We start from the raw sequence: 21,788 nt of genomic DNA on the forward strand, positions 1-21,788 counted from the left end.
AATCCTTTCCGAGTGAGAGTGGAGAAGGGGGTCAATGGAACGCGGCGCATCACAGATGATATACACAGACCGAAAGGTCGATGGGTCGAAGATGGAGGTAGCCCTTCCACTTCTGACCGGAGATGATATTGTCGGGAATTCGGAAACCATCTTGAAATATCATAGAGAAAGACCTCAATCTAGAAAATTGAGGCGTCTTTCTCCAACAACCCAAAACGCCATGCTATGCCAAAACGAGAAAGACAAGCAGATCGAAAACAAAGAAGCCGGTTGGAGTCCAAGTCTTTTGTCGCAGAAAAGCGTAGATGTGCTCGTAGGAAAGACGGAGGCCCGGAGAGCCGGAGAACCGCACTTATTGTCGTGTTCATTTATCCTTGTACACCTTGGGGTTCCAGCCTTCCTTCAACTCCTTGTCGTGCGCGGCTTTGCGCTCAATCTCGCGGAACTCCATTTCCAACCGCTCGCGTGCACGCAAAATCTTGCTTTGCAGATAGAAGCTGCCGCCCTTTTCGGGGTTGTTGGTATCGAACAATTTCTTGAATCGGGTCATGACGTGTTCAAGGTCGTGTTCGCCGGAGGCCGGAGGCTTGACGTTCAGGATTTTGCAGGCTTCATCGATGGTCACTGTCGAGGTGGTGCTGGACTTGCCGGCCGCCTTTTGCTGGCCAGCGTATTTGCCAGACGCCTGGGCTTGTTTGTAGGCTTCGGCGAAGGCGCGGCCGAAGACCCGGGCTCCGGTCACGACGACTTGAGAGACAATGCGGTGAGCCTAGGAGATGATTAGTTCAAATTTTGAAAATGGGAAGAATGAAAAGCTCAATAGACATACCATTGAGAAAGTGCCGTTGAGGAGGCGATCACGATGTTTTAGGTTGAAGGAAGAAAGAAGAGAAGGGGAAAATTTCGGCTGCGGGTTTTAGCGTCGGGATAGCTCCAGGCACGGGAATGAGCATGGAGGACAGTTTATAGCCTATCTCATCGGAGATTTGAGATTTGAGATAAAATGACCAAGTAGTCTTCGTTAATCCAGTATCATTTATGTAGACATCTACTCTATAAATTAAAGGAACCCAACAACAATCCGAATATCAGAACACTTGACACCACAACTATACCGAGAGTCACATGTCCACAACTTCGATCTCCCCGCAAATCTTCTTTGGACCGAATATAAGAACGATCATATTGAATCCTCTCTTATCCCAGAGGATGAGTTCATTGTCTCTCTATGACCTGTCCATGATTGGATGGCAGCTTTAGGCATGATCTTTGATGACACGTCTCCTTAGAATCCGATCACTGATAGGAAAACAGACAACCTTCCGTGGATAGACTCCATGGCACCCTCATCGAACGCACAAGATCACGGCCAGTCGGATTCTCAACCGCCGACGGTCGCTGCTTTCTCCCCATCGACGATTACCGGCTCGGCTCTGACCTCGCGCCAGCGCTCCAGTGTCGTTGTGCATCGCAAATCACCTCTCCTAGTGGCCACACCACCAGCTATCACTCGAGCCCTAGCCTACTCGCACCCGTTCCTACTTCCTCTAAATAAACTTGCTGGTCTTCTAACATGGACTTCTGGAGACCCGTGGCAGAGCTTCCTGCTGGTGGCCACCTTTTGGTCCATAGTGCTATATAGCGATGCCATCATTCTTCGTGCAGGACCGATCCTGGTCGTAGTCGCGTTGATCCTCGGCATGTATGGACGCCGTTTTTCGCCTCTGTCATCAACTACATCAACAGGTGAAAAGCACAAGACCAAAGTTGCCCCAGATAGCTCACTACGTCATCAAAAGAGTCTTGATGAAATTGTTGAGACACTTCGCATCTTCACAATCAGATGCAATATTCTCCTCGAGCCTCTGCTTGATCTCACGGATTTCCTATCAACGCAGCGTACGCCTACGTCGGCGACCACCAAACCTGCGCTGACAGCTCTGTTCATCCGCATCCTTTTAGTTACTCCTGTCTGGATCGGTCTAACTCTCCCTCCATTCTACATAATCACCACACGCCGGGTCGTCATGGCCGTCGGCACCATCTTTCTGACTTATCATTCTCGGCCCGCTAGAGTCTCGCGTGTCATTCTGTGGCGGTCTCGAGCCGTGCGTCGCCTATGTGCCGCAGCCACGGGACTCTCTGTCGCCGATGCCCCGAGCAGTCCACAAAAGGCCCCGGCCCAAGCCCAGGGCGAAAAGCAAGGCTTAAATATTACAACTCGGCGGCGCAGAAACAACGCGGGTGTGCGGTTCACGTTTGTTGTCTATGAGAATCAGCGCCGTTGGCTGGGTATCGGGTGGACTTACTCATTGTTCCCGGCAGAACGTGCTCCCTGGACCGACGAGCATATGAACGAGGTGAATCCCAAAGATTCATTCGAGTTGCCAGACGTTCAAACCGGAGATGCCAAATGGCGCTGGGTGGATGGAAGTGAATGGCGCATCGAAGGAGCGGACAACTTCAGTGGGAAATCAGACTCGAAGGGGTCAATCGGCGAAGGATGGATTTACTATGATAATAAGGTCGGTGCTTTCTCTCCGTCGGCTTTTGTTGTGCCATCTTCTAACATAACTCTAGTGGAATGATGGTCGCCGCGGTCAAGATGGATGGGATCGCTATACCCGTCGACGCAAGTGGTACCGTGACGCTGAATTAGCGGACCTCTCACCTCAACTCACCCAGAATGGCTCTGGAGAAACCATTTCCGGAATCACGCTAGCCCTTGAAAAACAAAAAGAACAAGAGAGCGACGACAGCGCCGATTCACAAAGCATTGCGCCATTCACCCCCTCCAAATCCAATCGTCGGCGATGGTTCATCAGTACCAACAAGGAACAGACCTCCCCTGGTGGGTTGTCTGCTGATACTGGACGTGCAACGGGCTCAAATGCATCTAAAGTAGTCAACAAAGCAGACGCTTCGCGACCCATCAATATCAAAATTTCCCGCAAGCCGTCTTACATTCGCGAAGGAAGTGTGGCCACTAGTGACAGCGCCAGTTTGCGCGAGAAGGAGATTGCGAACTCGCAAGACCATCTCGATCAGTGGTCAACTCGAGCTGCGGGCGGGACAGAAAGAGCGGAAAGGGAATGGGGGCTCAGCGATGAGGTGAACATGGGGCTGAGTTGATTGTGCGTTCGATCTGCAATCATCCCTTCTCGAATTCCGTAACTTGCTACTCCCAAGGCATCGACTTTTATATCTTTTATTAATTGCTCCTTACTAGCAACTGCTCATTAATTCATGGTAATGTGTCAATACATTTTCAAACACCTACCGTAGTGCGAAGAAGCCCACGTTTCTCTAAGTCCTTGCCGGATTTTTATTTTCAAAAGAAATTCTTCCTCCCAGTACTTTTGATCCGGCTCATCACGGTTGTCATCACTAGCTCGCTCGACGATTGTGCCTTGCCGTAGAAGTTCTGAATAACGACCCCCACTATACTCCAAGGCCATCACGTACCCGATATATTGTGTGACATAAAGCCATACGCTATCATTCCTTGAATATTGTTTTGACGAGGGCTGCCACTTTGCTACTTTCCCTCCCTTTATTTACGTTACGTAACTTTCTATCGGATCGGATCCGTCGTTCCTAAATGTTTTCGATACGCGGCTTATTCTAAAAACCTCTCTATATATCTATAATTCTATAACACTAACGATGATCGTTGATATCGTCAACCAGGGGACTACTGTTCAATTTCGGAAATTCTCTTCTCTCCAGTATAAGTCCACAACCATAGGACTATACTTAAAAGGGTGATCGGTAAGGCAACGATCTCTATAAGCCGCTAAGCCGTGGTTAATTAAATAGTATAAAGAGCCGAGGCCAAATTGCACTGTTCGAGGGCCAAGAAAGCCAAATGTCCCATATTCTCCTTGGTCTGACTCGCTATCGTTGAGTATTCTATCCTACGGGGCTATAGAAGCTTCGTAGTTTGTGCTAATTGTCGCTGTTTAGTCGAAATCGGAGAGCTGCGGTTGCGGTTAAGTAGATCATCTTTAGGTCGTAAATCACCAAGCGTAAGGTTAATAGATCCTAAGAAAGCGACGACCGAGATCGTTAATTCATTCTTTTGGTTGGGGTAGAGGTTCTAACTTTTCCACTATAGAAACAACCCTAGTTTGCTAGTCCCGAGTATGAATTTTTGGCATCCTAGAAGAAAGTGACATCGCAAGGAATCAAAACAGCAGACAATCTTCTAACTACCAATAGAGGTCACACCTCTCATATGCTTGAGGAAGATACGACTGCCGGAAAAGAGAAAACACTGCACAGTAGAGGGACCAGGCGGATATTGCGAGAGTAGTTGATACATCTCAAGCTCTTTGCGGAATTGTTCCCCTTTCGAATTCTCCAGACTTCGGAACGTTGACTTCGATGCGAGGGTGAACCTCGTACACGAAAGAGATGCCTCCGCCCCAAATCCAGTGAACTCCAGGAAACTGGCGTTCGATATCCATAGTTGAAAAGGATTATGTAAGATCGAGAAGCGGAATTTTAAAAAAAGGGATAGAAGCAACTAGCCTCTATATATAGAGAGAAGTACTATATAGTTGTAGTCAACAAGTCAGGTCCAGGGCGAAGTGAGCTGATCAAATATGAACAGAACTGTCTGTTTCTGCCTTGCATTTCGGGCTAGAAATGCACCTGCTTACCGGCGCTATTTGTAAGAGAACGGATTAGGAGGTGCATTCTAGGCTATTTTAGCCATAAACGAGAGTTCTGCTTCGAGGGGAAAGAAGTTGGAATCGTCCAGGGCTGAAGGGTGGACTGGATGTGATCGACATCACCTGGGCAGTGGGTTGAAATTATTCTATAATACGGCTTCTAAAATGAGTGTGTTGCTCTTGTATAACTAATGAAAAATGTACAAATTTTGACTAATTGTAGTGACATAGTGATAAAAGGCAGCCCAAAATCAGATGAAGCAAAGCACTGGAATGTGTCCCGGGCCTGTTGGAAATTCGCACCTCAAAGACACAAAATCATCTTCATATCGCATACCGAAATTCCGGGTTCTCCCGGTCTGTAAGATCCAAAAATTCATGGTTCTCTGGAACCACATACGCCTCACCCAATGCCTCCTTCTCCTGGTCACGGCGGCGGTTCTCCCGTTGCGAAATCCACCAGATTAAGCACAGATCTAGTGTGACGATGAAGTACAAGATGCAGATAGAGATCTTGGCGGGCAAATACCCTGGGGCGTCTTTGGCTTGAAAGGTCTGTGGCGAGATAATATTGCCGACAGTGTAGGCAATCGTCTGGATGCAGGACACGGTGATCTTTTTGGTTGAGCCAGCCACATTAGTACTAGTGAGACCAAGAATTGTTGTCCATCCGAGTGGAATGCCTCCCGTGAGGTAGTATCCAATGAGGGCCGGCACCTTGTCGGTTGCTGCCATCAAAATCGCACCTACGACAGCCAGAATATGACCCACGATGCACCAGAAGAGTCGTCGCTGTGTCTTCATTGCCAGATAGGTCAGGCCAATCAGTGCCACCACCTCATAAGCCCCCATGGGGGTTACAAGCAGAAGGCTTTTCGTTTTCGAGAAGCCCATGCCCGTTACCATGATATTTCCAAAACTCGTGGCAATAGAGTTCGGTACATTTGCCGCCAGGACCCAGAAGGCGTAGAGCCAGGTGTGCGGGTCGGTCAGGGCTTCGTAAACCTGGGCTTTCTTAAAGACGTTGCTTCCGATACCCTGCCCGTTACCCCGAAGACGCTCCGCGTGCATTGCCTTTTCTTCCGAGGACAAAAAGCCTGCCGTGAGAGGGGAATCGGGCAGGAGGAAGAAGAAGAGGATACCGGTCACCACGGTGAGCAGACCCAGGATGAGAATAATGACCTGCCAACCCCGCAGGGAGGCGCTAGGATCCCCGCCGATGTGAGTCGCAACGCCGTATGCGACGTACCCACCGAACATCTGCGCGAATCCACACATGGAAAACCACAGACCGACACGGAAAGCCTGTTCATCCTTCCGGTACCATTGCGACGTGAAGACTACCCAGGCGGGTACGATAGATGCCTCTGCGGCGCCAAGAAGCGTGCGGCAGACCATCAGGGAGGCAAATGATTTGCATGCGGCCATGCAGGCCAGAATGGTGCCCCAGATAGTCACATTAACGGCGACGTACTTTGCCAGGGGGAATTCTTGCATCACGCGCATTGTGGGGAAGGCGAACGCTAGCTGGCCGAAAAAGAAGATACTCGACACCCAGTTGAATTGGTTGCCTTGAAGGTGCGCCGACTCTCGCATTCCGGTGACGCTGGCATAGCTGATAGCGATCTTATCCAGATATTGTAGGAAGTATACGATGCAGATTAGTGGCATGATATACAGATCAATCTTGCGCAACAGTCGCCTAGATGCTAAGGGATCGATGACGCTCGGCGAACCGGCTTCCAGTAACTGCAGTGCTCCATCGCCTGTTGTAGATTGGACATGGGGGGGTTTTTCGTCGAATTTGGCGGGGATGCTCTCTACTGGAGCAGTTGGAGCTGTCATCTTGACGCGAATAGCAAGGTATCCCTCCCAATCCACAGAAGAGCCTGGGGAGATTTGTTAGTTAATTAGAGGCTGGGGAATTGGCCGTTAATATCGATAACCTAGCACGCCATCACCCCCCAAGCTGTCACAATGGTATATCGCCAGTGGCGATTTGCTGGGCCATAGTGGGGACTATGCAAGCGAGGGCATCTATCTTGATCATGAGCTGGATTGTCGTCTACGCAAGCAAGATAACAAGCTTAAAAAGTAGGAAATAGTTAGGGGGTTTCGATTCGGATTTTTGGAGAATGTAGATGCAGACTAAAAAGCACTAGGATGAAAGGAGCTTTCAAGACCGTTTTATGGCATTTGCCCTTTACGGAATTAGTTTTTAGTGCTTCGGGGCTATCCGCCCGGCAAGTTCGCTTTGACTGTGCCAAGCCCACACAGGGTTCACAGGACCCATGGGTGGGGCTGAACATTACCAAACATTGTAATTTGCAAAGATCAGGTATCTTTTGTACGGAAATTGCAAAGGTACATACGTATACTTGTCCTCAACTTTCAACTTGGAAGGTATATTGTATGGATACACTCAGGTTAGACTACGGCTACACTTGCTACACCTAATTCAAAATTCATGATATGGAAGTTTACAGAGCACTTTGGGAAACACCACGCACCAATGTGTACAACAATCACACTCTCGTGACATCCATCCAGAAATAGAGCCTCTCTCTTTGATACTACAAATAATAGACAAGAAGACTGCAATGTAGCCCACTACCGTGGACTGTCTAAGCAAGAATCAATTCCCACCCCAGCTCCTCGACAATGTCCAACCAATGCACATTTTTCTGCTCACCCATCCCAACACACTGAGCATCAAAATTAGCATCCTGCCTCGCCCACAAGAACCCCAATAACTCCTTTGCACGCCTAACATTCCCAATCCCAAAGTTATCCTGTAGCTTGCCCAATGAACGAAGTACAATCTCTCTATCCAAGACGTTATCACTCTCACACCCGGATATAAAGAGCGGGAACGTGAGCGCCGAATACTCGCAGTGGTCACCCAGCGGGAAAGTTTCAATGCGGCCAAGACAGCGGTAGACTGCGACACTTTTCGGCGTGGAGATGAGGGGAACCCAGTCTAGTGCCGAGAGAGATGGGATCTCCTCTAGCTGGGTGTTGACAGTGGTACCAGGGCCGACGGTGGGAGAAGTATCTGGATATACTCTGCTAATGCGCTCCATGATTGAGTGGAGATAGACAAATCCTGCGTCGCGGAAACATTCAGCTACGAGTTGAAGTCGAGTTATGGTTGCTGGTGATGTCCCTTGGGGAATTATGTAGGGGATTGAGGTGTGAGACCAGGTGAGGAGGGATTCGTTTCTGAGGTGGCGTGTTAGTATGGGACATTTGAAGGGATCATCTTGTGGCATCAGAGAGAGACAAACATGGATGCAACGCTGAGTCGAAGAGCTAACGTATCGACTTGGAGGGAAGGCAGCTTTGCGATGCGCGCACATAACTTGAGGATTTCCTCCGTGTACCCAATGTATATGTCCAATTTTGGAATACCGATGTCACTGTCGACAGAAAAATCCATACAAGTGATGCAGTTATGATTGCAGATCCGGGCCATGTAATGAGCATATACGAATCTAGATGTTGATGGATTATGTCAGTGTCCGGTAATGTAAGCTGCAGGTTGTCCACATACAGTCCACGCAGGAACTCGGCTGCATCTCGATCCATTGAAGCAAAGCCACCGCGGGAAACGATCAGACGTTGCAATGCATTAAGATGAACAACCCATTGCTTAACACTACCACGCACGATCTCGTATTTGCATAGTAGACCAACTGCCAGCATGGCATCGTCAGGGAACAACTCCGCTGAAAATCTGTCTAAAGCTGTACGGAGTCCGTTTAGTGTTCCACTATAGTATTTAACTGCAGCAGTATGCGCCCCAAAGCCCTGGGAGCGATTTGCTAGATGAAGAGCAGAGATGGCACATACGGCCTTCATCAGCAAAGGTGATGACATTGCCCTGGGAATCAGAGTCGACCGAAGGGGATTATCATGGCTCTCTAGATTTGCTAGCAGTCGAGATCCCTGCTCCATGTGATACTGGAGGTAGTGAGTCTCATGTGTTGAGAGATGGCTGGTATATCCCAGATGCTGTGGGATCATCGCGACAGAGCTCTGCAAATCAATGTCCGGGCCAGGACTGTATTCCTCTACATCCTGGAACGGAATGACAGCCGCCTCAAATGGTACATATTCCCAAGGAGAAGATGGAACAGACCAGCCCAGGGAAGTCCCTGGCGCGGGAGATGAACGAGTCTTGACCCATGCACCCGAGGACGGAGATGGCGCAGGCGAGGAAAATTGAGACGGCGAGGATGCACTGAGCCGTCGGCGCTTTGAAGTCTCCGTCTGCGAGAATACCTGTGCCGATGGACTTAGTGGCTCTACCCATATAGAGCCATAGCCCTCGCATGTCCGACCTTGCTTGAGACAATTGTTGCAACTGATCAAATTAATTATGAAACTCAAAGTTAAATTCTAGCACGCACCTTGGTTTGGTCTTATCACAGGCCTTGCGTCTTTTTTTGCAGGTGACACATCCTGAGCGAGTCCATGCCGTGCCAGATTGCCGTGTCCTACCCTTCTTCGGATCGGAAGTGGGCTGGCGAGGTGTGAAGGAAGACGACTGCGTTGAGCCATTCAAAAGAAGGCCATTCATAGTGTCAAGGAGCGCCTGGGTGATATGGAGATGCTCTAACGGGTACTAGTAACGGCATGCTTATCGCAGATATTGAACAATTTCCGTCAAGCATGCGCTGCTGCAGTCATAACCCGCTCGATTTCTGGAAGATAGCAAAGCTCACTAAGCCAAATTGGGATAATTTCACACTGACCCCACACTCACGTGAAACGCTATGGGTCAAAGGTCATGTGATATCGCACTCTAAAAGATCTCCTTGCTAGCATCTAGAAAAAAAAAACAGAACATCCAAGTGTAGGGCCTTGAGTCTTTGAGATCTTTCTCGGAGAAAAATTTAAATAAATTGAGAGGGTAATTTTGCTATAGATGTCGCATTGTGTATTCCCGCCTTTAAACATTTTGCCCTAATCTTTCAGAGCTAACTCTTCTCCGACTGTGTTCTTTCCCAATCAAGCAAGTCCATCCCGATCTTGTGCAACCCGATAAGATCCCCGGGGCCCCAGAACCGCCACATTGGGACCAGATATTTAAGTGCCGGCATCGGATCCAATCATCTCATTCAATAATTCCCTTGCCTTTTTCACTTGTCTCTTCTCCATTCTCCGTGGATTCGCGTTATTTCCTCCTTAGTACCTCACATCAGCCTCATATCTCTACCTCGGAAGTGCACCCCAACAACGCCAAAATGGTGACCAACTACGGCCCGCACCCATTTGATCCAATAAAACCAGAGGAGATTAAGCTCGCCGTGCGCATCCTTGAGGCGACCTTCCCGGGCGTCTCTTTGCGCTACAAGCGTATTGATGTCAATGAGCCTATCAAGAAGAATGTTATCGCACATATCGAAGCAGAGCGTCTACGGCGACCACTGCCCCCACCTCCGGCCCGTCTTCTCTATGTGCTGTTCCACCGCCTGGACACCGGCGCATTTTACAAAGCTATCCTCAATGCCGGCAAGCGTACCATTGTCTATGCCAAGGAGCTTCCCAAAGAGGTTCAGGCAAGTGAAGTCCTCTCCCTGAAGCGAGCCCTAGACTTGACTAACGGTTCTACTTCAAAGGGTCCCATTGATATCGATGAAATTACCGGAATCGAAGAGATGTGCATGAAGCACCCTGCGGTATTGGCAGAGATCGAGAAATTGCAACTACCCGCGGGCATCACTGTCTGTAACGACCCTTGGATGTATGGCACAGATAGTGGTAACGAGGATCGACGGCTCTTTCAATGCTTCATGTACATGGTCGAAGTGGATCACCCCCAGAACAATCACTACTCTCTGCCTTGCAAATTCTCACCGGTATTTGACGGTCTAACTCATGAGTTGATCCGTATGGACTACCTACCCGGCGGTGCTGATTTTGAGACTACCTCTACCCAGCCTTGGAAGCCTGTCAAGACAGTTCAGTACGCGCATGACCTCTTGAACGAGCCCCTTCGCACCGACCTCAAGCCCTACATCGTACAACAGCCCGAGGGTCCTTCATTCTCGGTGGATGGTTACTCAGTCTACTGGCAGAAGTGGCGCTTCAGGGTCGGTTTCAACGCTCGCGAAGGCTTGATCATCTACAACGTTACATATGACAACAGAAACGTCTTTTATCGTTTGGCTATTTCTGAGATGACTGTTCCCTATGGAGGTAAGTGGGATCGGAGCCCCATCATCTTTAACTCCCAACAGATCTGACTAACAAAAATCTAGATCCTCGAGCCCCCTACCACCGCAAGCAGGCGTTTGATGTTGGTGACACTGGCTTTGGTATGAATGCCAATCAGTTGGCTCTTGGATGTGACTGTCTCGGCCATATCAAGTATTTTGATGGTTACCGCAACGACTCCAAAGGAAACCCACTGCAGCTGAAGAATGTAATTTGCATGCACGAACAAGATAACGGTTTGCAGCACAAGCACACTAACTACCGGTCCGGTGCTGCTACCGTGGTGCGCAACCGCCAGTTGGTTCTGCAGATGATCTGCACTGTGGCCAACTATGAGTATATCTTCAACTACATCTTTGATCAAGCCGCCAATGTTGAGTTAGAAGTCCGGGCCACCGGCATTCTTTCCACCGTCCCGTTCGACAACGAGAATGGTGAAACCGTCCCATGGGGTACTAACGTTGGTCCTGGTGTTATGGCCCCCTTCCACCAGCATATGTTCTCCCTGCGAATTGACCCTGCTATTGATGGATTCAAGAACACCATCTACTATGAAGACAGCGTCCCTATGCCAGAGGACGAGAAGAACCCCTACCTTGTGGGCTATACCTCTGAGTCAACGGTGATGCGCACGGCAGGCACAGCGAACACCAGCGTTGACCGCCACCGTGTCTTCAAAATCCGCAACGACAACATTACCAACCCAATCACCCATAGGCCTATTGCATACAAGCTGATGGCTGCTCCCAGCCAAATGCTTCTGGTCAGCAAGAATGCCCACGGCTTCCGCCGTGCGGAGTTTGGCACAAAGCCGATCTGGGTCACCAAGTACCAGGACGATGAACTGTACGCTGCAGGCGAGTTCACGAACCAAAGCCGCCGCGCCGAGGGAGTCGAGACTTGGGTGCGGCGTAAGGACAACGTAGAAAACGAAGACGTCGTCCTTTGGCACAGCAAGCATCAACCCCCCCCTGCGACGTTATCTGCATTGTATAACTAACAAACTCCTGCAGCATTCGGTCTTACCCACAATCCCCGCATTGAGGACTTCCCCGTGATGCCAATGGAGCGCATCAGCATCATGCTGAAGCCCGATGGCTTCTTCAATAAAAACCCTGCTCTTGACGTTCCACAATCCTCCCAAATGTTCAACAAATCTTCACTCCATCCCGAGGAGCTGCCTGCTGCCTGTTGTGCTGGAGCTTCGTCTGCTGGCTCCAAGGCCAAGCTGTACAAGCGCGTTGGCTAGTTCGCTTTCTTTTCAATCCGTAGATAACCCCATACCCACGTCCCGCGGTTCAAGCACATGTCCTTGGTTTCAGCGCGTGTGTTTTGTCGATCAAATCGGCTTAGTGACTTCTTTTGCCATTTTTTTTCGTTAACCATTTTCGCCCTTTTCAGTTGGGCTTAGCGATATTTCCCGATTTAACATCTCAATGGAACACAAGTTTTGATCAATCGTTCACTACATTTAGCGCAATAGATATTGACTCCAAGAACAGCACAAGACCAGTAGGGTTGTAGGTATCCATGGTGGAATTTCTTTATGAGTGAACTGACTTGTAGTGACAAGGGACTTGTAGTTAATAATAAGCGGAGAAAAAGAGAGTAGCAGATCACCACATGTGAAAGGGTGTATGGAGCGCAGAGTTATAACAGACCCGGGATGAAAATGGACAAGAGAATAGATGTAAAGCAGAAAGCGAAGAAAAAGGGGAAGAAATCTCAATATAGATCAAACAAAAACAGCTCGCCAACATCATTCCTTCATGTGATGACTAGCCAAGAGCCCGAAGTCAGGGGCGCTACCGAGGACCAGAATCAGAGCTGTGAGGAGCATGGCTCTCAAACAAATCCTCAAGGTACGCGCTAGGGGCACGACCCTGCGGCGCCTGGTTCAGGTTTAAGGAACTCGTTGAGGCACCACCCGCATAAGAGTGGCGCTGATTACGCGAATCATGGTAGACACCAGCAGGAGACAGGTGAGGCGACGAGAGGCCAGCGGTGGGCGAGTATGGAGGTTCTCCACTTGGCGCGGGGTTGGAGCCACCGGCAGCAGCGTAGTATCCAGCAGGTAGGTATGTTGAGCCGCGATTTCCCGTACTTCCTGTAGCGTTCCGATTGTGGTGCGGTCCAGTAGGACCACCTGCAGTAGGCGAAAAGAAAAGACCACTGCTCGTGCTCGGGACCCGTTTGGGCTTGTAGCTTGCGCGAGTGGCAGCGGCGAGTTTGTCGAGGGAAACGTCGACCGTCGGGGCGGCGGAGTAGGGAGCCGATCGCTTCTTTCTGCTGCCACGTAGGAGGCGCTTGGATTCTGAGGCGTGAATTATGGCGGCGCGTCGCACTGATCGGTTTACGGACCACGCGACCATTGCGCGCCATGCGAGCAGAGTTAGGCCGATCAGCCCTAGCGCCGCGCCGACCGCGATGAACACCGTGCCTTCTGGAGCATTGCTCTCTTGCATATATGGGGCGTTGGCTATTGGTGGAATTGTCACGATAGCGCCGTTGGCTGTGGTGGAGGAGGATGTTGATGATTTCGTTGTCGTGGAGACGGATGATGTTGTTGTGCTGCCGCCAGACATCGTGGATGAGGAAGAGGAGGAAGTGGTTGTATCCATGGTTGTGCTTGTAGAAGAAGAGGAGGAAGATGAGGAGAAGGTACTGGTGGTAGAACTTGACGTCGATTTGGAAGTGGTTGATGAAGTGGTGGTCTCCCTCACGCCAGAGGTGGTGGAGGGATCGTCGGTGGTCTTAGCGGCATCGGTATCCGTTAGTGCTGTGTCCGCCGGCACAGCAAATACTTGAGCAGCGATAGCGATGACAAGAAACAGCAGTAGGAGGAATGATGGCTTGGCTTTCCCAAGCCCTTGCGGCAGAACTCGCATGGCGGCGTTAACAATCGATCAGCTGCTTCTCCACAAAGTGCGGGTCACTTGGAGTAAGCGCCGATCCCAACGACAGCGAGGAACAAAGAGGATTCTCAATTCTTGTCAGTTCATCAATGAAATCTGGGTATCAAGGCTAAGGTCCTTGCTGATTTCCAAAATAACTGCAATTTGTCTCTTGTGAAAGATTGGCGGATACTTCAAGCTGCAGGCCACGGATCCATAATCATCGAATCTTGATGAGGCCCTGGGAAAATCTCTCATAAACGAATGACTGTTGTTCAAATGAGGCCAACGGGTGTCTTAAGACGACCAAAAGACAGTGACTCCTTAACCGAGAATTGGAAGAAACTGAAAAACGCCAAAGCTAAAGAAGATGGGTGCCTTAGGCAAACTGAGACCGTCACCTGACAGCCCCCAAAAAAAGATACAAGGACTTGCACATTTACGTTGGCAAATCTTACATTAGAAGACTGGGAGAATATGAGTTATCATACATGGAAATACGAGACAAATTGTCCCTGAACCCTCGACAAAAAAAGAAAATCAATTGCAGCGATGGAGGTGTATTCCAAATTCATAATCCAACAAAGCGCTATAATTCACTGTGCTTTCTTTTGCACAGCAGCTGAAGTGTCCTTCTCAAATGCAGCATAGGGAATTTCGAGGCTGCTTAGGGCACTGATGCCAATATACAAAATCGCGAGGAACAGGAAGGTAGCCATAAGTCCCATGAAAATACCTGGAAAAGGGTGAGTAGTGATTAGAGAAAATGTGATATTGGTAGATGTATACCTGGAGTAAAGTATTGATACTCTTCAAAGAGAGAGGTGGAATTGCCTGACGAGTCCGAGGCGCTGCCATGCGCGGAGTAGTCGCGCCTTAGCTCCATGTGGAGTGAATCTTGGTACGAATCCCCAGAGGCGTCGTAGATAACGGAATCCGTTTCGGGGAACTCTCTCGGCGAGGTTATGTAGATAATAGTGTACTTGGATGAGGAAGGAAGTCGCTCAATGACATCGGCAAGGAAACCATCTAGCTGGGTTAGTAAAAATGAAGTGCAAAGGTCGGTTGCCTGCGTACCGAATCCAGAAAGTTGCTGCGCGCGATCCGAGTCCAGGGAAAGCATGGGAAATTCAACATCAATAATCCGAGGGCCCTTCTCAAAGGAGGAGGGGTACGATCCAGCTGCACAATGTTAGCTCTGACGTTCTCCGCGGGTTAGCTAAGGCTGTCGTTGGCCATCGAAGCAACTTACACGAAGCGTCGACGGCGGTAGTCTGGGTCTTGCACTTCGTCTTCAAAAGGGTTTTGATATCCTTTGGTTCAACCATGCCAACGACCTCGTTAATGCTCATTTTGGACCGGATCGAGCTGTCCTTCCCGAGCATCTTCGCACCCAAGCGGGGTGCTGACTTGCGCGTAGAGAAGTCGGAACTGTGCACGCCAGGCTGGTACACGACAACATAGTAATCTGACGGACAGGTACTGAGAGATGAGGAAAGGTTTTCGAGGAGGGAAGTTCCAGTCTGAATGTAGGCGGAGTTCGTCAGGATCCTAAGGGAGGAGCGGTTAGTTAACCACAGGTGGAGAGTTTGAATCAAGCATACTCAGAAGTTGAGGCGAGGAAGAATGGCGAAGTATCTCTGAAAGCATTTACAGCAGCAGCGCCAATGGTCAATAGCCCAAACCTGCTGAGATGCATTGTGCTTGGCGTGGGGATGTGGTCAGGTTGGTGATGATGTTGGCAACGGAAGGTGTCCGACTTGGGTCTCGGAGGCGGTCGAAAGCCCCGACCCGCGTGAGCTTTCCATAGCAACTTTTTTTTGGCCTTGGATGCAGTTTCAACACAACCTACGATATTCAACGGGTTCTTTATTCTTTGTTTCCAATTTATTATAGGATTGTGATTTTTCATTCATCATGGGCCCCAAGGATTTGAAAAAGCGCAAAATTGTTGCCGGGCCTAAAGTTGAGGAGGTCAATTTCGACAGCGAGTCCCGACAGGAATGGTTGACTGGGTTTCACAAACGCAAGGTGCAACGCGCTAAGCATGCGCAAGAAAATGCTGCCAAGAGATACAAAGAGGAGAAGAGAGAAGCACGAAAAAAGGTTCGGCAGGCTTCAATTTGTGCGCAAAGACTTTCACTGATTTTTCTAGATTCGAGAGGATCGCAAGAAAGACTTCGAACAGGCAATGGCGGAGCATAAAGCAGTACTCAAGCGCATGAAGGAGGACGCCGGGGATCTCGGCGAAATGGAAGGCGAGAAAGAGGAGGAAGATTGGGAGGGAATTGAAGAGCCTCCAGCGGTGGACTACGAAGCCGAGTACATCGATGAGGACAAATACACAACAGTCACGGTTGAAGAAATGGATGCATCCCGTGAGGGTCTGCTCAAGGCTGCCAAGGGGGAGGACTCAGAGAATGAGGAAGAGAAAAAATATCCGGTCGAGTCGGAGGCCGACACAAAGGCTAAGAAGAGAAAGCCCCGGAGTGCAGCCTCAGAAGCAGCCAGGAAGAAGAAGAGGAACTTCCGCTACGAGACCAAGGTTGAGCGCAGGCAAACAATGTTAAAGCAACGGTCTGTGAAAGCAAAGAAAGCGAAGGCGCGAAAGGGGGCAGAGGAATGAGGAGACCATATCTTCAAAGAGATACGACATCACTTGTGCATATACTCGGCTTAAAGCAATCATTCGATAGTCTATTTTACGGATCACAGGCGTTTCATGTTTATGATATTAAAAGAAGATGCAGGAAATGGTACACACTGTAGTACATGTTACATGATAAAAAAGTTGTTGCTCTCAAAAGCGCTTTATCAAGCCCTTATAGTTGGGACCATCGTAACACAAACAGTCACAGCATGAAAAAGCAGACAACCTAGAGAATGGAGCTTGTAGTCAACCAAATGTGTCCCGATATCTTGCACCGATCGCTGGTTTGGGCCAGTTTAGATATCGGCCATCTGGGATGCAAGATCGTCAAGCTCCTTCTTCACAGTGCTGTGCTCCTTGATCGCATCCTCATATCTTTGCTCCAGCTTGGCGTGTTGCTCCTCGAGAGCCTGCACCTTCCGCTCGTAGTGACCAGCCTTGATATCGGTTTGGCGGAGTCTGAGTGTCCAAAATGTTAGTACCCAACCGTGAAAGAACTGGTAGCTAGTCGTACTTCTCGTTTGTTTCCCGCAAGGTCTTGTCATTCTCCTCGGCCTCCTCCTCAAGGAGCTGCACCCGTCGCTGCAGGGCCTCGTTTTGAGTGTCATGCTGGAGGCTCTGGCTGGCAGCATCCTTAGCCTCCTTGAGGGCGGTCTCTGCCTTCTCAACATCCTCCTCTAGAAGCTGGTTGCGGTGGTTGAGCGATGTGATCTCTTGTTCCTTAGACAAGTTCTCTTGTTCCAAGGTCTTGACCTTGGCCTTGAGCTCATCGATGAGCTCGTGAGCCTCATCAGCCTCCGCACGGAGGGCGACCATGCGCTGAAATAATTACAAACGTATTAGCAAAATTCCCAGTGGGAAAGCGATGGAATGTTGGGGTGGTATGCATATATGCATATGACGAGGGGCTGTGTGATTTTGGGAAGCAATCGAGCTACCCCGCCGGCAGGGGTCTTGGTGACTTACCTCCTTGATCTTGTCCATTTTAAAGGTTATTGAAAAGGAAGTAAGGGAGATAATATGTATGGTTGAAAGAAAAAGTAGTTGGGCTTTCGCTCAGCGAGAAACCGGGCGAATGTTGGATGGAGTGTGGAAGATGATATAGGGAGAGTTTTGGGAGAGAAGGGGGGGAATAATGGCTGACTCGTAAATAAGTAGACAGTACTAGCAGAACAAGCACGAGCTCCACTACAGGGGAAGTACCGTATACTTACTGTGTACCAACTGCGTAACCGTGGTATGGTTAGGTACACAATCCGCCCCTGCTCTACGCCAATCACCGCCCAGGGATCGCCGCGTCTCCACGGGCAACCGCTAGACAACACCTGTGTCTAGAACTCGTTCTGGCTTTTTACCACCGTTGACCGGATTGCCAACGCGACTTTGATTTATTTGATACGGTGCATGATAATCACCAGCTTTAGTTCGCCACCATGTTGGCTCTTCGCGACCAAGAAAACCTGGTAAACTCCCACCAAACCGCCGCGGCAGCAAAGCCCTTGAACCAAAGCAAGCAGCTAGCACCCAAGACACCAGGCAAGCCACGAAATGACGAGAATAACCCGTTGGCATTCGGAAATCGCACCGTGAAGGGCAATGGCAAGCGTCAGGAGAATGGAAAGGCAGGCAACGCGTTTATGACTCCGATGGGTACGCGTGCTTTGCAAAAATTAGAGACTTGGAAATGACTGTTTGATTTTGACTAACTCTTCTTTTCTCGCTTATAGTGAAGGATCGCGCTCCTTTGGGTATGAAAACCACCAACCTCAAAGCGAATAATCTTCAGACGCCTGCGCCCTTCGGTGGAATCACCAAGCAAGCGAAGACAAATCGCAGACAGTCGACTGCCCAGAAGATCCGAAAAGCTGCTCCAGTGGCACAGCAAGCTCAAACCCAAGTCCACATAGACACTTCTGCGGACGACGTACCGGAGATTGAATACATGCCGCCGAAGCCTAGAGGTACGCTAAGAACAAACTAAAGCTGCAACCCCAAAGGCTTATTTCCAATGAGGTACAGATCTTCCAGACCTTCCAGACGATGTGACCTATGACACCACATTCCCCCAATTCCGTCCTAAGAATCGAGCTCTAGGTTTGGAGAGTGTTTACGGAAAGCAACAAGTTGGCAGGGATGGACTCACAGCAAAGCAGCGTAAGTTTAAGGAGGATTCGGCGGCGTGCGACAAGATGGTGGATGATTTGATCATGAAACAACTTGAGGATATTGGGTTTGAGAGCTCTGGTGAAAGCGAGTCCACAAAAGCACCTCAGCCAAATGCCATCCCCTCAGAAAGGCCTACCACCAAAAGGCACACTCGCAGTGTGTCGACGCTTTTAGCTCGTGATGCAGCTGCTGCGCTTGCTGGACCCGGACCAACTTCTACACCTCAAGTGGCTCAAACTCCGAAACCACGGGTTGCGTTGTTGGCATCGTCACTGGTTATGCCCAAGAGGCACGCCAGGGTCCCGTCTAACCCCTCTTCCATGCGCAACACTGCTGCTTCTATAAATTCACGGACAACCGTTGGCTACTCCAAAGGACGCAGTGTTTCATCCACCCTACGGGAGAAACATCCACAAACGCAGAAGCTGCCAAGCTCTCAGATCCTGTCACCCGAAACTTATATCCAGCTTTATGGGCCCCCTCCGCTGGACTCGGAAATGTGGACTCGTTGCAAAGCTGCTGGATGCTTTGATACCCCGGACGAGACCACTCAGGAACCAGAAGAGCCACTGCCCACATTTGATGAAGACGATGAGGCTCAGAGCTTCCAGCTCACTCTGTAGGGGGTACCTTGCGAACGATACTCATTATCGAAAGGACATCACAATCTTACTTCAGTATGGTTATTGATTTGGCATATTGAGATTGACATCATAGGAGTTACAAGCTGAAGGATCCTGGCGTTATGGAATACCATTTTCATGTACGGAGTACGGGGTACTTGTAACTGGATAGGTTGTAGCCCGTCCGAGGTCAACCGCGGATCATACTGTTTCAGGCATACTCCACTTTCATGTTGATCCTTTGCCAAGCGACAGACAGGCGAGGTCGCACTTTGCATTATTTCCGTCAGAGGACCACGTAGGCAGTTCCAGGTTCTTGGGATTTGTGAAACCTCGGTCATCCAATGCTAATGGGTGTCAGGTGATGCATAAAGTTGTTCACAAAAAAATTTATGGATACCAGTTCACCAGCCACTAGCTAATCCTCGTAACAAAACTAAGGGCTTAGGGATTTAGTTGACAACGCATGTCAGTGCGAAATCGAACGAAGTAGAGTAAACTCGGTGTACGTAGCATGGAGCACGGAGTACAACCTGGCAGATACCAAATCCTCAGCCCGCCCATGGAACGGCAGATACCAATCACGTACCTTCCCAGGTACCTTGGCCTAGCCTTCACCGCCCCGGAATTGCTCATGTCTTCTTGTTTACTTTCTGGCTTCTCCTTTTCCCTTCCTATTCCTCCCAATTGACGCTTCGCCGCCATGACGACCATTCATCCGGACTCCACCGAGGAGTTCGAATACATCCAGACTCCGGCTGCCCCCGAGCAGACCAAGCCTGCCTTCGACTGTGGTGTGCCGACTACCCTCGTAAGTGCACGGTCAGAGCTATCCATGAGGAATATTTGATTATTCAAGGTCCTAATTTGCTTCTTTCACTATCCAGTACCCGACTATTAAGAATGCTCCAGTCCCCGCTGACTCGCCAGGCAGCGACAGTTTCTCCAATGGCTTGATGATCGCTCTGGAGATCATTGTGCCCTGGTGGCTGGCTCGCCAGGTTGGTGGAGGATTCTACACCACAATTTTCTTTGCTCTCTTCACCTCCGTCCCCGTCCTGGTGGCATTCTGGGCTGTCTCTTCCTCTGTTTCTCCTCGCAAGACCGAGAAGGCCAAGTACTGTGGCCGTCCCGTCGAGCACTACCTGCAGTTCCACAGCGAGTACGATCGTGCTACCTACCATGGCAAGAGGAAGATCCCCATGGCGGTTTTCTACGAGAAGTACTTTAATGGCGAGGTTGACTTCAAGGGCGATGCTCTGGAATGTCTCGAGTACCGTCACGATTGGGCCAACTTCAAGTTCACCTCTAGTCTCTTCAAGCACTTCCTTTTTGGTTTCATCCCCGAGATGCTGATGCACACTCGCTCTCAGGGTAAGTAAGTCTTGATGCAGCTTCGGTGGCAATTCTAACACGAATTCTAGATGAGGAGCAAGTCCGTGATCACTACGACCGAGGTGACGACTTCTACGCTTGGTTCCTTGGCCCACGCATGATCTATACCTCTGGTGTCATCAGTGATATAAACAAGGAGGAGACCCTCGAGGAGCTTCAGGACAACAAGCTGGCCATTGTATGTGAGAAGATTGGTGTTAAGCCCGGTGACAAGATCCTTGATCTTGGCTGTGGCTGGGGAACTCTTGCTAAATACGCCTCGGTCCACTACGGAGCTCACGTTACCGGTATCACTCTTGGCCGCAACCAAACGGCGTGGGGTAACAATGGCCTTCGCAAGGCTGGTATTGAGGAGGAACAGAGTCGTATTCTGTGCAGTGACTACCGCGATGCTCCTCGTGTTGAGGGTGGATACCAACACATCACTTGCCTCGAGATGGCTGAGCACGTTGGTGTCCGCCACCTGTCTACTTTCTTGGCTCAGGTTTACGACATGCTTGAGGACAATGGTACATTCTTCCTGCAGATCGCTGGTCTCCGCAAGTCCTGGCAATATGAGGACCTGATCTGGGGCCTTTTCATGAACAAATACGTTTTTCCCGGTGCTGACGCCAGCACTCCCCTCGGTTTCGTTGTGGACCGTCTCGAGGGCGCTGGCTTTGAGGTCAAGTGTGTTGACACCATCGGTGTGCACTACTCAGCTACCCTCTGGCGTTGGTACCGGAACTGGATGGGCAACCGCGACAAGGTCGAGGCCAAGTACGGAAAGCGCTGGTTCCGCGTAAGTTTTTTTTTCTCTCCGTGTCCTTGGTCTTCCGGAGGTCGATTCGCTTTCTTGCTAATCACTACTTTTTTTAGATCTGGGAGTACTTCCTTGCTTCAGCCACAATCACTTCCCGCCAGGGTGGTGCCACCTGCTGGCAGCTCACCCTTGTTAAGAATATCAACTCTACTCACCGAATTGAAGGACTCCCCACTCAGTACGGTCTTGCTGGAGCTCGCCAGAGCGCCATCGATCGCGCTGGTTCCCTTCCTAAGGCCCACATCGCCAAGAAGGACCTTTGAAGGATTGATGTACAATCCCAGCCCTCATCTGCTTCTTCGGGGGTCCATATCAGGCCCCCTCGCACTAGTATGAGGTTATATGAAAAATAAGGGGCAC

The 21,788-nt window shown here is 49.9% G+C and overlaps 11 protein-coding genes across 11 annotated transcripts; 5 read left to right on the plus strand and 6 right to left on the minus strand.

Moving 5' to 3' along the window:
• Nucleotides 1–364: 364 nt before the first annotated feature.
• Nucleotides 365–832, minus strand: Pdw03_3218 (Cochaperone Pam16; the record flags this gene model as incomplete). Its single annotated transcript, XM_014676926.1, has 2 exons — nucleotides 365–769; nucleotides 830–832. The coding sequence occupies 2 exons, from the start codon at nucleotides 830–832 to the stop codon at nucleotides 365–367; spliced, it is 408 nt and encodes a 135-aa protein (XP_014532412.1).
• A 415-nt stretch (nucleotides 833–1,247) lies between these two features.
• Pdw03_3219 (Peroxin 23) lies at nucleotides 1,248–3,132 on the plus strand (the record flags this gene model as incomplete). The annotated part of the gene is made up of 3 exons (XM_014676925.2): nucleotides 1,248–1,260; nucleotides 1,315–2,525; nucleotides 2,581–3,132. The coding sequence occupies 3 exons, from the start codon at nucleotides 1,248–1,250 to the stop codon at nucleotides 3,130–3,132; spliced, it is 1,776 nt and encodes a 591-aa protein (XP_014532411.2).
• Nucleotides 3,133–5,000: 1,868 nt separating this feature from the next.
• On the minus strand, nucleotides 5,001–6,521 carry Pdw03_3220 (MFS allantoate transporter, putative; the record flags this gene model as incomplete). Its single annotated transcript, XM_014676924.1, has 1 exon — nucleotides 5,001–6,521. The coding sequence occupies one exon, from the start codon at nucleotides 6,519–6,521 to the stop codon at nucleotides 5,001–5,003; it is 1,521 nt and encodes a 506-aa protein (XP_014532410.1).
• A 779-nt stretch (nucleotides 6,522–7,300) lies between these two features.
• Pdw03_3221 (Fungal transcriptional regulatory protein, N-terminal) lies at nucleotides 7,301–9,258 on the minus strand (the record flags this gene model as incomplete). Its single annotated transcript, XM_066100428.1, has 4 exons — nucleotides 7,301–7,898; nucleotides 7,964–8,170; nucleotides 8,230–9,042; nucleotides 9,089–9,258. 4 exons carry the CDS (start codon nucleotides 9,256–9,258, stop codon nucleotides 7,301–7,303), a joined length of 1,788 nt encoding a protein of 595 aa, XP_065955828.1.
• A 667-nt stretch (nucleotides 9,259–9,925) lies between these two features.
• On the plus strand, nucleotides 9,926–12,147 carry Pdw03_3222 (Copper amine oxidase; the record flags this gene model as incomplete). Its single annotated transcript, XM_066100429.1, has 4 exons — nucleotides 9,926–10,240; nucleotides 10,301–10,880; nucleotides 10,943–11,851; nucleotides 11,912–12,147. 4 exons carry the CDS (start codon nucleotides 9,926–9,928, stop codon nucleotides 12,145–12,147), a joined length of 2,040 nt encoding a protein of 679 aa, XP_065955829.1.
• Nucleotides 12,148–12,703: 556 nt separating this feature from the next.
• Pdw03_3223 (vacuolar membrane protein KLLA0F03465g) lies at nucleotides 12,704–13,786 on the minus strand (the record flags this gene model as incomplete). The annotated part of the gene is made up of 1 exon (XM_014676921.1): nucleotides 12,704–13,786. One exon carries the CDS (start codon nucleotides 13,784–13,786, stop codon nucleotides 12,704–12,706), a length of 1,083 nt encoding a protein of 360 aa, XP_014532407.1.
• Nucleotides 13,787–14,388: 602 nt separating this feature from the next.
• On the minus strand, nucleotides 14,389–15,491 carry Pdw03_3224 (BIG/ATPase V1 complex, subunit S1; the record flags this gene model as incomplete). Its single annotated transcript, XM_014676920.1, has 5 exons — nucleotides 14,389–14,528; nucleotides 14,582–14,821; nucleotides 14,870–14,974; nucleotides 15,045–15,343; nucleotides 15,397–15,491. 5 exons carry the CDS (start codon nucleotides 15,489–15,491, stop codon nucleotides 14,389–14,391), a joined length of 879 nt encoding a protein of 292 aa, XP_014532406.1.
• Nucleotides 15,492–15,709: 218 nt separating this feature from the next.
• Pdw03_3225 (Protein required for cell viability Rrp17, putative) lies at nucleotides 15,710–16,418 on the plus strand (the record flags this gene model as incomplete). The annotated part of the gene is made up of 2 exons (XM_014676919.1): nucleotides 15,710–15,898; nucleotides 15,948–16,418. 2 exons carry the CDS (start codon nucleotides 15,710–15,712, stop codon nucleotides 16,416–16,418), a joined length of 660 nt encoding a protein of 219 aa, XP_014532405.1.
• A 320-nt stretch (nucleotides 16,419–16,738) lies between these two features.
• On the minus strand, nucleotides 16,739–17,426 carry Pdw03_3226 (Tropomyosin, putative; the record flags this gene model as incomplete). Its single annotated transcript, XM_014676918.1, has 3 exons — nucleotides 16,739–16,901; nucleotides 16,957–17,261; nucleotides 17,409–17,426. The coding sequence occupies 3 exons, from the start codon at nucleotides 17,424–17,426 to the stop codon at nucleotides 16,739–16,741; spliced, it is 486 nt and encodes a 161-aa protein (XP_014532404.1).
• A 449-nt stretch (nucleotides 17,427–17,875) lies between these two features.
• On the plus strand, nucleotides 17,876–19,231 carry Pdw03_3227 (Cyclopropane-fatty-acyl-phospholipid synthase; the record flags this gene model as incomplete). Its single annotated transcript, XM_014676917.1, has 3 exons — nucleotides 17,876–18,092; nucleotides 18,170–18,403; nucleotides 18,462–19,231. The coding sequence occupies 3 exons, from the start codon at nucleotides 17,876–17,878 to the stop codon at nucleotides 19,229–19,231; spliced, it is 1,221 nt and encodes a 406-aa protein (XP_014532403.1).
• Nucleotides 19,232–19,934: 703 nt separating this feature from the next.
• Pdw03_3228 (Cyclopropane-fatty-acyl-phospholipid synthase, putative) lies at nucleotides 19,935–21,691 on the plus strand (the record flags this gene model as incomplete). Its single annotated transcript, XM_014676916.1, has 4 exons — nucleotides 19,935–20,042; nucleotides 20,119–20,605; nucleotides 20,656–21,407; nucleotides 21,485–21,691. The coding sequence occupies 4 exons, from the start codon at nucleotides 19,935–19,937 to the stop codon at nucleotides 21,689–21,691; spliced, it is 1,554 nt and encodes a 517-aa protein (XP_014532402.1).
• Between the last annotated feature and the right edge of the window lie 97 nt (nucleotides 21,692–21,788).

The sequence above is a fragment of the Penicillium digitatum genome, chromosome 1 (genome assembly GCF_016767815.1).
Source record: "Penicillium digitatum chromosome 1, complete sequence".
NCBI lineage: Eukaryota > Fungi > Ascomycota > Eurotiomycetes > Eurotiales > Aspergillaceae > Penicillium > Penicillium digitatum.